Source organism: Microcaecilia unicolor, chromosome 4, assembly GCF_901765095.1.
Source record: "Microcaecilia unicolor chromosome 4, aMicUni1.1, whole genome shotgun sequence".
Classification (NCBI taxonomy): domain Eukaryota; kingdom Metazoa; phylum Chordata; class Amphibia; order Gymnophiona; family Siphonopidae; genus Microcaecilia; species Microcaecilia unicolor.
The window spans coordinates 99,742,271-99,758,039 of record NC_044034.1 but is presented as its reverse complement, the minus strand read 5'-3'; the positions used below and the strand labels follow the sequence as shown (position 1 = coordinate 99,758,039).

Below are 15,769 nucleotides of genomic sequence, written 5' to 3'. Positions count from 1 at the left end.
GCACTGAGAGTAGTGTGCACCAACATGCCTCTGTAGACTGAACTGCTCTGGTGATGTCATCATCTCTGCCGGGCTGCCATATAAAATCTGGGCTTTGCTGCAGATGCATGCTTCTGGGCACATGTCTGAAGGGGCATGTCCAAAGGGGCACACCCCCTTTAGAGACAACTAAGGAGTGGACCAGGAGGCCGTTGAAAGGCTGGACTGTTCTTTCAGGTAATTTTCTTCCCTTATGTGATTAAGTAATGGGGAAGTGTAAAAATAAAGGAAAAGAGCTTACCTCTACTCCATCTGAAAAGTAGAGAGGGGAGGGAGTCCTATGGCCAATTTTGTGGTAACCATGTCTGAGGGGGAGGAAATTGGCTTCTGTGGAGGAATAGATGTTAGTGCAAACTTCCAAGTGGACTCCACAGAGGAATGTTTCACTCAGCCCACACTCTTGCTCACTGCCTAGACAACCAACCAGCTGAGAAGTCATTTGACATTTAATGTGAACAAGTGCAACGTGATGAATGCAGGAAAGAGGAACTCAAACTATACTTGCATGATGCAAGGTTCCACATTAGGAGTCGCCACTCAGGAAAAGGATCTAAGTGTCATCATTGATGATACCTTGAAAACCTCTGCTCAGTGTGCAGCAGCGGCTAAGAAAGAACAATACTTAGAATATTATGATGCCTTATATCAGTCCATGGTACGACCGTACCTCAAATATTGTGTGCAATTCTGGTCACCCCATCTCAAAAAAGATATAGCAGAATTAGAAAAAGTACAGAGAAGAGTGATGAAAATGATAAACGGGATAGGGCGACTTCCCTATAAGGAAAGGCTAAAGAAGTTTGGGCTCTTCAGCTTGGAGAAGAAATGGCTGAGGAGGATATAGAAGTTCATAAAATACTGCCTTTTTCAATAACATACTGCCTGCATGTGAACTTGATTTCTCATCAGGTGCTACACTGCCGCTGGGGTAGAAATATTCCTTCAGGTCCACAACTTTCTTGCAGGCTCCTATCACCACCACCTTGTTGCCAGGGCTTTCATTTCTTACTAGCAGTGTCTAGGAGCTGCCATCACTACAAAATGCCTGCTATTTCTGTTTCCTTTACTGTGGGCCATGTGGCGCTCCAGGTTATGCAGCCTTCCTGGATGATGATATCACTTCCTCCCCCAAACAGCTTTGCTTTTTGTAGCCCCTATCTTCTGGAAAACACTGTTGGCATACTTGCACATAAAGACCTCTTTAAAAAGGGTTTAAAAATCCCTTTAGTTCACCAGAGCATATGAAGACGCTGCATGTGATGATTGAGCAATGGTCTTCCCTTTGTTGTTTTCCTGCTCCTTACACTTTCCCCATTTCTGAGAAATCAAGGCAGGTTTTTTTTCTGTGCCTTTTGGTTGACATTGATTTTCTGTATGTCTGATTTCTAATGTTGGCTGTTTGGTTTTTTTTGTAGCTGTTGTTAACCTTCTGCAATTTGCTCCCTCTTATATTTTGAATTGTAAACCATCTTGTTGCAATTGTTTGTGAAAGGTGGTACATCAAGACCTCAATAAACTAAGAATGAGATGACAGCAGAGAGGACTGAGGCATAGAAACAGTCTGTCAAAACTATTAAATAATGACAGAATGACAGGTGAATGTACAAAAGCTTCCATCTGATAGGATTATAAGATACCTTTGGAAACGGAGAGTCAGAAAACATACTGTTTTACCAGGGTTACAACCTGATTTCAGTTCTGGGGAGTGCTTAACATGATAGCGCCGCTGTACAAAAAACAAATCTCTGTATTCTCCATCTGCATGTGCAATCTGTTTGTGTATTTTTCGCCAGTCGGTACAGATAGATTAATGTGCACAATTAGAAATCAACCTCACAGGCAATTCAATAAACTGCTTTCATTATTATACTCGGGAGAGTTCCTTTAGATGTCTATAAAAGCCTAGTTTTCTGCCTGTTAACTAAATAATTGGCAGAGTTAAAAAAAAAAAAATTAGACGTGAACAAGATCAGAACGATGCATTGAAAGAAAGCATCAAAGATACTACAACCTATACGTGTAAAAAATAATAGATCAGTAAGTCAACAAAATTGCTTGATTGACTTGTGGATGGTAGTGTGGAGGAGTGGCCTAGTGGTTAGAGCACCGGTCTTGACATCCAGCGGTGGGGTGGCTGGTTCAAATCCCACTGCTGCTCCTTGTAATCTTAGGCAAGTCACTTAACCCTCCATTGCCTCAGGTACAAATTTAGATTGTGAGCCCTCCTGGGACAGAGAACTACCTAGTGTACCTGAATGTAACTCACCTTGAGCTACTACTGAAAAAGGTGTGAGCATAATCCAAATAAATAATATAAGAACATACTGAAGCTCTATCAAGCCTAGCATCCAGTCTCCAACAGAGGCCACTTCAGGTCAGAAATACCCAGCAGGATCCCCCCAAAATAGATCCATTCCTTATTTCTCAAACCCAGACACACATGGTGCCTTTCCCAAAACTATATAGCTAATCAGAGTTTATGGATTTGTCCTTCAGGAACTTGTCTAAACCTTTTTTTAAACCCAATTATGCTAACTGCCTTGACTACAACCTCCAGTAACAAACGGCATAGCTGAATTGTACACTAAGGGCCAGATTCTATACATGATGCCTGAAAATTCCATGCAGAATAAACTTCTGCCTAAGCATATCCTATAAGCAGAGCCTAGATTTAGGCACGGTATATAGAATACGCTTAGTTGATATCCCAGCACCTAGAATTACATGCATCCATGTACACCAAGGAAAAGCAGCGTAAATAGTGGTACATAAATTTAGGCGCAGAGGGCCATATTCTATAACAGTGAGTGTAAATTTTGGAACATCCATGAAACACCCATAACCATGCCCCTTTTTTTCTGCTCTGCACATTAGAATTTAGACATTGTGCATTTCAGAATACAGTTAGGGGCTCTTTTACTAAGCCGTGTTGGCCCCTATGTATACACAATGTGCATCAAGTTGGAACTACCACCCGGCTACCGCGTTGCCTGGGCAGTAATTTCATTTTTTACGCGTGTCTGCTACATGCATCTGAAAATATTTTGTATTTTCGAACACGCGGCGCTAACCGGGCGATATTCAGTGGTGTATGCGTATTAACGATTACCGCCCAGTTAATGTGTGAGACCTTACCGCTAAGTGAATGGGTGGCGGTAAGGTCTCAGACCCAAAATGGATGCGCGCCAGTTTTAATTTTGCTGCATGTCCATTTTCAGCCCCCAAAAATGGCATTTTTTACAGGCACGCTGAAAAATGGATCTGCACACGTCCAAAACACGTGCCTACACTAGCGCAGGCCATTTTTCAGCGCACCTTAGTAAAATGACCCCTTAGCAAGTTGTGCACGTAAATTCTAATTATTGCCAATTAGTGCTCATTATTGTTTGTTAAGTGCTGTTAAAAATGCTGATTGGCTTGTTAAGCCAATTAAGTTATGTGCGTTGTTATAGAATACACTTGAATTTCAGCACGGAATGCTAGGTGCAATATTTAGAATCCTGCGGTCAGTAAAAAATAGTTTTCCCTCATTTCTTTTAAATTTATTTATTTATTTGGATTCATGAACTGCCTTTATGAAGAGATTCACCCAAGACGGTGCACAGCAGATATAGTTTAACCTAAAACTTTCAATTATGTAATTGGTTATTATATCAAATTTTAAATAAACTTGGAAACTTGTTAACATCATAACAATAATAAAATGGCCAAATATAAACATCAATATATATAAAAGGCGAGTGTCGTACTCACTCGCAAATGCGCAGTAGAGACCTTCTCTGCCCCGCCCCTGCGTCAATACATGATGACGGGGGCGGAACAGAGAGGGTCTGTACTGCGCATTTGTGAGGGAGGGACACCGCCGTCGCTAACGCTCCCCCCCACCCGGAGTCGCCGCCGCCACCCACCCTCCACCCGGTCGGGCCCTCGCTCCGCTACTGAAACAGCGAGGGTCCGGGAACGCAGCACTGAGCTCTGCTGAGCTGCCGTCGGCCTTCCTTCTTCTTCTCTGCCTGTGTCCCGCCCTCGACGACGTTACGTCACACGAGGGCGGGACAGGCAGAGAAGAAGAAGGAAGGCCGACGTCGGCTGCTCAGCAGAGCTCAGTGCTGCGTTCCCGAAACATCGCTGTTTCAATAGCGGAGGGGCCCGGCCGGGTGGAAGGTGGGTGGCGACGGCGACGGCTCCAGGGGGGGCAGCGGCGAACTCAGCGGCGCGGGGGGGGGCCTTTCAACCCCCCTTCCTATAATAGCCCGTTTTTACGGGCTCAAAGGCTAGTTAATACATAAATGAGGTAAACTTAGAAATGGCAAATTGAAACAATAATAACAGTATCAGAAATATATACATTTAACAGCACTGTATAACAATCATAACAGAAATATGATTAATGCCAATACAAACACTACCATAATGGACAGCATGGGGGAACATTCAAATAACATAGATATAATACGATGTTAGCATTATATCAATGAAACACCTAATAAGCACACATTACAACATTCAAATAACAGATATGATGTTAATACTGTTTGTACAATACAATGTAATATCTTACTATGAGGTGGTCAAATTTGCAGGTGACACAAAATTGTTCAAAGATATTAGATCAATTTAGTTTTATACCCGAACACGAAAATTCAAAGGGAAAGAGAATTGAGCATGCTCAGTTTAGTGTGCTTGAATTATTTAGGATACTCTTGTTAACTAACATGCATTTTCTTTATGCATGAGAACTGTGTGAGCATGTTATTTTTTTACCAAAAGCACAATTAATTCTCTTGCTTCACTCATTGAGTGGCTTTCTAACAAGCCAATGCATTCTTTTGCAAGCCCACATTCAAATTGGTTTTACATTTACATATGCCAATAGTGATAATACCCAGCCCTCCAAAACTCACCAGAAACTCACTGTACCGGTGAATCCTTCATCTATAAGGGCTATTGTAGTGGTGTACAGTTTTGGGTGGGTTTTGGAGGGCTCAGCAGACAACAGGGAGCAATAGTGAGATGTGTACCTGGGAACATTTCTATGAAGCCTACAGCAGTGCAACCTAGGGTGCCCCATTGTTTTCCTGGGATGTCTGGGGTACCAGTCTGCTAAAAATGCTGGCCCCCTCCTACATCCCAGAGGCTTGATTTTCTATGTTTTTCACTTGTACATTTTTTTTCCAAAAATGGCCAGAAAAAAATAAATGCATAGAGCACAAACAGCATTTAAAAAAAATAGATGTTTTGGGCCTTATTCTATAAAGGATATGCTCCTAAATTACGAACGTAATCTATTTTGGAGCATAGATTATGCTAGTGCACTTATATCTGTAAGTGCTGCTTTTCTGTGCATGTATGCATGCACCCAGTTATAGGATTACCTTTCACAGGCATTTAATCTTTATTACTTTCAAATCCAACAAACAAAATATCTATCACAACCGACCTTGACTGTATCCTGTACATTTAAGAAAAGATTCTATAAATGGCACAAAAAATTTGGTGCTGATAAAATTTGCACTCAATGAGTCCTCTTTAATGAATAGCGTTGAATGCCGAATTCAGCCTCAGCTTTTGGCATGAAGATTTTCGTCTGCTGAAAACTGGTATAAATCCTGATGTGCAAACTGGGCACAGATTCTCGCTATTCTATAACACTGCAAACATCTTTTGTGAATACCCATGCCCCTCCCATGGCCACACCCCTTTTCAGTTGAGTGTGATCCAGTTTAGGCACCCATTGTTATAGAATAGTGGGTAGCCAGATCAGCGCCCAAATCATAATTAGTTCCAACTAAGTGCTTGTTAGTTTCAATAATTAAATCATTGGAGCCCATTAACTAATTATTTTGAGTGCCCAAATTTGGGCCTCAGTGTGTCTAGCAGTAGTGCCTTTTTAGTGTGTGGTAAGCACATGTTAGTGCTTACTGCCAATTAGTAAGAGTAATTGTCACTTACACATATTTGTCTTCTTCACACTCCTTTTTTCTTTGCATATCTTGCTGCTGTCTTGTTGCCTCCAACCTGGTAGCCTGCAGCATAAAAGGACCAAAATAATTTTAAGGAATTTTTACTCTGGACTGGTGTTTCCCCTACCTTTGTTTCTTTTTCCACCTTATTGTAGATTGTAAAGTCACCAACTAATCAGACATATCTTCAGTTTTCCCTTGTTACTCATCCCGTAACATATACTATGGCTGAAAATGTATTCACATATATATAGGCTCTTACTATCCAGTCCAAAATCAATTCATATGTAGTATTCAACACCCAACAGCACTCTTCAAATCTTCAGTATAATAACATATATTTCCCATGAACCTCAGTGATGTTCAATCACCAGTGATTTTTCAATCTGGCGATATTAACAAACATCAACCTCTTCATTGGTTCATTTTAAATATTCTTAACTTATTCATTCTATTTATTCAAGCCCATAATTTAAATTTGAACTTATCTTCTTTCTTTAATTTTATCGGACCCAGGGGTTCAGCTGCCCGACATGCACGTTTTGCTCCGAAATGAACTGTCTCAAGGACATCCCCTACAACACAAGGAAACGTGCATGTCGGGCAGCTGAACCCCTGGGTCCGATAAAATTAAAGAAAGAAGATAAGTTCAAATTTAAATTATGGGCTTGAATAAATAGAATGAATATGTTAAGAATATTTAAAATGAACCAATGAAGAGGTTGATGTTTGCTAATATCGCCAGATTGAAAAATCACTGGTGATTGAATATCACTGAGGTTCATGGGAAATATATGTTATTATACTGAAGATTTGAAGAGTGCTGTTGGGTGTTGAATACTACAAATGAATTGATTTTGGACTGGATAGTAAGAGCCTATATATATGTGATTATATGTATCCAGCTCTACAAAGTATTATTTTGCCTGAATAGTGAGTGTAATACTGAAAATGTATTCAGTCATCTACAGGAGACACATAGCTGAATCACACAGCCTGACATAATACCCTCCATCTGTGAAATCACTGTCCATATATCTTCTAATAAAACAGTGTTACCCCTTCCTGCTGTACTCTGAACAGTGTCAGACTTAGAATCAAGTGCAGAATGAATTCATACATAGGCTAGAATTGGGTTGAATGTCTGTTTGTTTTTATGAAGATATTTTATGTTGCAATGTAACCCAAATAAATGAATGAAGCAGCACTGACAACTCAGATAGGGACACACCAAGACCACAGAAGTTCCACAGAAAATACTTTATTCAGATCCCGATGTGTATCAGACTAAGAGCTACAATGACCCAAATGTGGCCATGTTTTGGCTGAAATGTCTGCCTCAGGGGTCCAGAACTGATTTCATACAGCCAGTGGGGAGAAATTATATCAGCAACTGGATATCACATTTAAAGCTTGGCCCGTCTTCAGACACTGCAGTCACAGGATGGAAAGTCTCCTGGAGGATCCTGTGTTCATGCTCTCTGCCTCAAGAGGTGTCTACTGTGGCCTTAGTGTCCTCTCTGAGTTGTCACCATTAGTTCATTTGTTAACTGTCTGTGGAGAGTTTTCCTCTGTTTTTGTGTATTAACCCACCTAGAATGTCAACATGATTGGAATAGAAATCATTTTAATAAATCAATAAATAAAGCAAGATAACTAAGGCAGGAAATTTAAGAGTGCAGATTGGTTTGATTAGTTCCAGACTTGCAGAGCTTTCATAGCAGCCATTCCTTCTGACCCACTTTTACCCAACCTAGACACATTCAACATGCCAGCACAGGCTGCTGTAGGATTTAATCTCTGCTGGCCCAAGATAACAACCTCTACCAAGAGTGCTGTCAGTGTTCCTCACATTGACTGTTTGATGCTCCTCTCTCCCACTGCATTAATGATTTGGTAGCATGGGTCCTTTTCTGGTATAGAGAGAGCACCAAATTGAGACTTTCTCTCTAGGGACAGCAGTGGAGTTTGGAGCTTGAGATTCAGAATCCAATCTCAGCTCAGAAGAAATGCTACTTCCCCATTCTTGCCTGGCACCTCAACAGCAACATCTACAACTCCACTTGCTGTCAAGGATATTACATACAAGTCCATGGGACCCAGAATTAGGAGTCTAATAGGCTTACTTTCGAAAGAAGGGCGCACATCTTCAGACACAAATCGGGAGATGGGCGTCCTTCTCTCAGGGTCGCCGAAATCAGCATAATCGTAAGCCAATTTTGGGCATACCCAACTGCTTTCCGTCGTGGGGATGACCAAAGTTCACGGGGCATGTCGGCACCGTAGCAAAGGCGGGACTGGGGCGTGATTAAGAGATGGGCATCCTCGGACGATAATGAAAAAAAGAAGGGCGTCCCTCACGAGCACTTGGCCGACTTTACTTGGTCCGTTTTTTTCTTGCGACCAAGCCTCAAAAAGGTGTCCGAACTGACCAGATGACCACTGGAGGGAATCGGGGATGACCTCCCCTTACTCCTCCAGCGGTCACCAACCCCCTCCCACCTTAACAAAAACTTTAAAAAAATTTTTTGCCAGCCTCAAATGTCATACCCAGCTCCATCACAGCAGTATGCAGGTCCCTAGAGAAGTTAGTGGGTGCAGCGCACTTCAGCCAGGTGGACCCAGGCCCATCCCCCCCTACCTGTTACACTTGTGGTGGTAAATGTGAACCCTCAAAAACCCACCAAAAACCCACTGTATCCACATGTATGTGCCCCCTTCACCCCTTAGGGCTATGGTAGTGGTGTACAGTTGTGGGGAGTGGGTTTTGGGGGGGGGGTTGGGGGGCTCAGCACCCAAGGTAAGGGAGCTATGCACCTGGGAGCAATTTCTGAAGTCCACTGCAGTGCCCCCTAGGGTGCCTGGTTGGTGTCCTGGCATGTCAGGGGGTCCAGTGCACTATGAATTCTGGCTCCTCCCATGACCAAAGGGCTTGGATTTGGTCTTTTTTGAGATGGGTGTCCTCGGTTTCCATTATGGCCGAAAACCAGGGACGACCATCTCTAAGGTCGACTATCTCAACATTTAGGTCGACCATCTCTAAGGTCAACCTAAATGTTGAGATTTGGGCATCCCCGACTGTATCATCGAAACAAAAGATGGAAGACCATCTTGTTTCGATAATACGGGTTTCACCCCCCCCCCTTTGCGGAGCCGTCCTACGAGGACGCCCTCATGAAAACTTGGGCACCCCGTTCGATTATGCCCCTCCACGTCTCAACTGGGTAAGTTTTTATTTTGCTCATGCATTTACCATACTGAAAGATATTTTGGAAGATGGGTTACTTCTCAGCCCAAAGGACTTTTTACTGCAGCTTATGCCAGTGGCTCTTGATAGGAAGAAGGCTACTCTATTGGTCTTCTGTATAGCTGGTGCTAGGTATGAGCAAGCTAAAAGTATACAAAAGTATATAGAATATCTATTTCCTAAGCAAGCTTTTGGCAATTTGGAGAAATTGTCTGGGGAAATCTGAAGAGGTCTGGGCTCCATTTGTTTGATGGTGTGAGTATGAATGCAACTGAATTAGTTGATTTCTTTTTGGGCACAATGTTTTATTGGCGTTGGATGATGAAGGTAAAGATGTTTGACAGGTTGTTTGGGGTCTGTGGGATAAAAGAAAGGTAGGTGGGGTTGATGGTTATGTTATGGCTTTGTTTTGATGGAAGGGGATTTTTTTAAAGGATTGCTATTGAAAAGTTCAAAATAAAATTTTTAAAAAGGCGAAAAGGAAGAAAATGGCAAAGGTCAAAAGATCATTGGTACAAACTTCTTCTACTAACCTATAAATGTATTCACTCTGCTGCTCCCCAGTATCTCTCCACACTCGTTCTTCCCTACACCCCTTCCCGTGCACTCCGCTCCATGGATAAATCCTTCTTATCTGTTCCCTTCTCCACTACTGCCAACTCCAGACTTCGCGCCTTCTGTCTCGCTGCACCCTACGCCTGGAATAAACTTCCTGAGCCCCTACGTCTTGCCCCATCCTTGGCAACCTTTAAATCTAGACTGAAAGCCCACCTCTTTAACATTGCTTTTGACTCGTAACCACTTGTAACCACTCGCCTCCACCTACCCTCCTCTCTTCCTTCCCGTCCACATTAATTGATTTGATTTGCTTACTTTATTTATTTTTTGTCTATTAGATTGTAAGCTCTTTGAGCAGGGACTGTCTTTCTTCTATGTTTGTGCAGTGCTGCGTATGCCTTGTAGCGCTATAGAAATGCTAAATAGTAGTAGTAGTAGTAGTACACTCTTGACGGTGCCTAGTCAGGTGGGCACTATTTTGGAATCCATCCAAGAAATATCATAGATCTAATCTGACTGTGGGCTGTAAATAAAATGTGAATCCAGGATGAAATTTTCGCTTGGTAATACTAATGCCCACAAATTTTAAGAAGGTAAGGCCAAAACCCCATTCATTTGTTGAAACACAGCCAGATAAGATATCCTCTAATTTACGCTACTTCTCTGTCTCAATGAATGTTGCAGACCTGTCATGGAATGCTTTCATCCTTGAAGAAAACAAAATGCGGAGAGGAGAATCCTCACGCACAGTAAAAGCAATGGACACAAAACGTGAGGACGAGTTGAAGAGGAAATCCAAAAAACCTTTATTAGTGATAAATTGACGACCCGTCACGGCCGTGTGTCGGCATCAAAGCCTGCATCAGGGGTCATTTATGTGTATTGCCGTCGAAGGGCTTCACAGTTGACTGCTTAATTCTTGTGTTTTAAGGAAGTCCTACAGCCACATTTCCCTTGGTCTTTTATTGAGTGACAACTTAAAAGATTTGTTTGACCCCTGATGCAGGCTTTGATGCCGAAACACGGCCGTGTCAGGTCGTCATTTTATCACTAATAAAGGTTTTTTGGATTTCCTTTTCAACTCGTCCTCACTTTTTGTGTCCAATGCCTTTATCTTCACCTTGTTACTTGTTGTGATACGTGCCTCAGTTCATCTCAGCCCTGGTTAGTATATGCTTGCCATGATAAGTATGTTACAAATCATCTTGTCTATGCCATATGCATCTGAGTGCTTATCTCTGCCACTGTGATTAAGATATCATATTAATGTTGTGTATGGCATCACTTTTTCTTACTTGGAGATAAAAAGTCATGTAAAAATTCATTGATGGTGAGTCAGGGAGGAGTTAAGATGTAGCATGCTAAGTGTCCTGAACTCCGTGGTGTTTGAGCTCTGTTAAGTATTTTCTTAGCCTTGTTTCTTCTCTGAATATAATGCCACATAAACGGAAGGTGGATGTAAGAGCCCTACCTGCTTCGGGCTTGGCATCTTCTGTGCCTTAGGCGACTCAAACCCAGATCGATGGATTTCTTACTCAACTTCTTCTGGAACTGGTAGCAACAGCCAGACTCCTGCTGCAGGTGCTATTGGTGACAATGCTGACCTGCTTGGGGGTGAGATTCCTCTCAGTCCTCAAAAGCACTCGATGCCAACCCACTTGTCTGTGATTCCCAATCTTGTGAGAGAGAGCGTTACTTTGGAGGGAAGTAGTAAATCCAGCCTGGGTGATACTTGAACCCCTTCCCCCTGCCTCCTTGACTCGGGCTGAAGTGGGACTCACCACAGATGGTGCCATACAGATGTTTCTGTCAGAGGAGTCAGACCACCAACTCCTGTGCTGAGGGCTTCCAGTGATCCATTGGAGCAATAGGCTGAATTAACATCTGAGACTGTAGCAGTGCAGCAGACAGGAGAGGTAACTCTTGGAGCTATTGGCCTCCTCACCAAGTTGGAATCATCTACTGTAAAGTCTTGTGGGACTTTAGCACAAGAATTTTAGACTTTAGAGGTTGGACATTGTGAGAAGTTGGAGAACATGGAGAAATCTTTGAAAGATAATACAGAAGTGGTGCAAACTTTGGTTAAGGACAAAATTGTTATTCATTGAAAGTTAGAGCAATTTGAGAATCAGTTCAGATATCTGAATCTTCATCTACTTAATCTTCCAAAAGTTTTGGGTGTGCAGCTGTTGGATACCTTTAAAAAAATATTTGACTGAGGTTTTGAGTTTACCATCTGAATCAATACCTCTGGTTAATAGAGTATTTTATTTACCAACTAGAATACCAGCTGATAATGGTCATGGACTCTTCTCAGGAATATGTCTCAGATCATGCTACTTGTCAATTTTGTGTCTGAACAAGATTTGATCATTTCCGCAACTTACAATCACAGTTTTATGGACAGAGAGTATGGATATTTCCGGATTTGCCTAGAGTGACTCAGGAGAGATGTAAGGCCTTTCTTACCATGAGGCAGGAGGTTTTATCCCTAGGAGCCACCTTCGTCTTATGATACCCTTGCAAATGTATAATTAAATATATTTTCTGTGTCCCGGAACAACTATGTTCCTTCTTGGATTTGAAGAAGCTCTTTCTCTAGGACTTCCTTCTTAGTCTGTTAACTGCTCTGTTTTGTGCTAAATAATTGTACTCTGGATAGTCATCATGCCAATGCTGTATTTCCTTGTTTTGTTTTTTTCCTGTAGTTAGTAAGTTCCACCCTTTTTCTTTTCCTCCCCTAGTTCCCACCCTGGTTGTAGTCTAATGGATGAACTTTGAGAATATTGATTTTCTGAATTTTATTTTTTTTCTCCTTTTATTGTATATTTTCTTTTCCTTCAGATGATCATATTTCTGAATCAAATGGATACTTGTAAGAATTTCTTTATAATTGAATAAGAATAAAGTTAAATATAAATTCATTGATGACAATTTTAAAAGTGGGTGCCTCATTGTGGGTGTCTTGATCCTGCATGGCGAGAGCCTATTTTACAACAAGATACAATCAATGCATTTATGCCACATAGATCAATAACTGGGTCAGTGTGGCTCACAATCATTTAAAAGAAATCATGGACATTATCCCATGAATTACAATTATATTAAATTAAAACTAACACCACTTACTTATAAAGAAATTTATTAAAAAGCCAGGTTTTGAGATGTTTTCTAACTAGATTGATGACGAACATTTGAGGGACGTATATTCCACCATTTAGTTATTTGATAAGAAAAGGTCAGTTCCAATTCAGATTTATAGATCACTTTATAAGGGGAAGGAAATTGAAACAATAGATAATGTCTGGAATCAGCCACGTAATTTTTTTCATGAATGACAATTAACGAAATCATGTATTGAGGAGGCATTCCATAAAGAATTAAATAAGCCAAACAACAAAGTTTAAAAATGGAGCGGGCCTCCATTGGCAACCAATGGAGAGTACACAGCAATGAAGTGGCACTCTCGAACCTAGATGTTCTACAGATCAGCCTTGCCGCAATATTTTGCAATGTCTGCAGCTTATGACAAATAGCTGCACTACAAACAATATAGATAACATTGCAGTAATCCAAATGATCCATCAACAAAGTCATCAATCGAAAAGCCTTAGAATCTTACTCATCTTAATTTCCATAGTAGGCTAAATATCTTTGTTGACAATATTTGTACATGCGACTCAAAGAGAGCCATTCAGGGTTACACCAAGAATCTTCAGTTGGGATTCTAAATAATAAGTGATACCATCAACAGAAAAGTCCCTAATGAGACATTTCTGTCGAGGATGACTAACTAGAAGAAATGTGGTGCCCAGATTCCATTATAAATTATAAAATATTAGCATAAACCAATATTTGGGCACCTTGCATTTGGGCTTCTGTATTTACACCAGCCATAGACCTGATATAACTGTGGGCTCCTAAGTGGGGCTGGAACACACGAAACTTATAGTATCCTCTAAGTTACACACATGACTGGAAGGGCCAGCCATATCCCAACCTTACTCCATTCATGTGTATGTGACCCTTGCACTCTGGAGCCCTTTCACTAATGCTTAATATGTGCTAACATAATTAGGGCACAGTAAATGCTAAGAAGCCCATTTTATACCTATGGGCTTCTCAGCATTTAGAATGTGCTGCATCTGTTAGCACGCACTAAGCTTTTGTAAAAGGGCCCCTATAGCACTTAAGCATGCCCTTATAGAATAGTGCTTATGGCTCTTAGGCACATTAGTGCTACCTTTCTGTGCATTTATACTCACAAACAGGCACATAACCATGGGCATCTAGTTATAGAATTGTCGTTATTTTGTTTAGGATTTTTTTTCTGTCATTTAGCATGCGCTAAACAGTTTTAATATGCTCTCAAACCATTTAGCACACATTAGGAGACCAAACTTTGCTGTTTTGTTTCAGACAAGAAAAATGACGCAGTGACACAAGAAATTTAATCAGTGTTTCCCTGTTATTTTCAAACACAGCCCTAATCATACTAATTGGGCAGTATCACAGTTGTTTCTCCAAATGGATTAGTTTTGCTTATACTGTGGATAGGAACAAACCTCACTAAGCCAAGGGTATGTGCAGTATGATCTCAGTCTCTCAAATTTACTGCTAACGTTCACCAAAAAACCAGGGGCATAGCCAGGCTTGACATTCTGGGTGGGCCTGAGCCCAAGTTGAGTGGGCACACAGTTTTTCCTGTATCCCCCAACTCAATAAATACCTGAACTGGTGGGGAACCCCAAGCCCCGCCAGCTGAAGAGGGCCTCTCTGGCAGCTGGAAACTGTACTCTGCAGCCCGCAGCTGGAACATTCCCATACTACTCTTTATGTGCCACCACTGCCATAGCACGCCCCCCTGCACAAGCAGAAAAAACGAGCATGCATGGAAGGGTGGGGGCAGAGCAGCGGCATCAGCACATAAACAGTAGTAAGGAAGTGTTCCAGCTGCGGGCTGCACAATAAAGGATTGTTCCAGCTGCCGGAAGAGGCCCCCTTCATCTGGCAGGGCTTAGGGATCGTTGCCAGTCTTAAAAAGAGTGCTACAATTTTGGATGGGCCTGAACCCAAAGTGAGTAGGCCAGGCCCACCCGTGGCTATGCCACTACGTAAAACTTGCATTGTGCCAAAGAGAGCTTTCCTCTGGAGTTCATAAAATGTAACATGTATAGGCAACTTATCCAGGTGCGTTTGGAAATCCTTTTTGATCAGGCCCGTTGCACCCAAAACAATGGGAGATATTTCTGTATCTTTCTGCCACATTTTCTTGGTCTCTGACTGCATTTCCTGGTACTTGAGGATCTTCTCCCTCTCCACACAATTCACAGGATAATCACTTGGCACTGACACCTCTATGATTAATGCCATTCTGTTTCACCACTATGACCAGTTTTCTTGTCTCATTATGTACATTACAGTGAATGCTGGAATTAATAATTTCCCATAGAACATTTTCAACACAACCCCGCCCCCCAATTCAGGTTTCAGTTTCTTTAAATGTTCGCTTTACACTCTGCTTACTCTGAAAGCACAATAAACTCTTCATGCACTATGGATGAGTGCACTCATTCTCAGATATCCATTTCATATTCCATGGAGCTGCTTTCAGAAACGTCTCATGCGTGTTCGCTATTATTTTTTGTTGTGTATCAATTACTAAACAGCTGTTACCCAAGAGACATTCATCTGCTACAATATTTCACCAGAGAAAACTCAGAACACCACACTGTTTTGCATTTTCTGAAAAAATATATAGTTTCTGCTTTCTAAATGCATGAGCTTGTTGGATTTAAAGCCAAAGCTCTTAATCAAAATGCAAGAACAAACCTATTACATTCCTGGAACATTCCCAAGAATAAGTGTGTTACTTAAAATAAGAACACGGCATGTTTTTTCAAGTTACTTGAGTCAGTTTTCTAAAGGATTGAGCTTCCTATGTATAGAGTTGGGTAACTAA

The 15,769-nt window shown here is 41.5% G+C and overlaps 1 protein-coding gene across 1 annotated transcript in view; it reads right to left on the bottom strand.

Annotated features, from left to right (window-relative positions):
- Positions 1 to 15,769, bottom strand: part of EPSTI1 (epithelial stromal interaction 1) — a 76,740-nt gene that overhangs the window by 26,915 nt on the left and 34,056 nt on the right. The window contains exon 6 of the mRNA XM_030199431.1: positions 5,992 to 6,065. Coding sequence (XP_030055291.1) covers positions 5,992 to 6,065 — 74 coding nt within the window. The remainder of the gene's footprint in view (positions 1 to 5,991; positions 6,066 to 15,769) is intronic.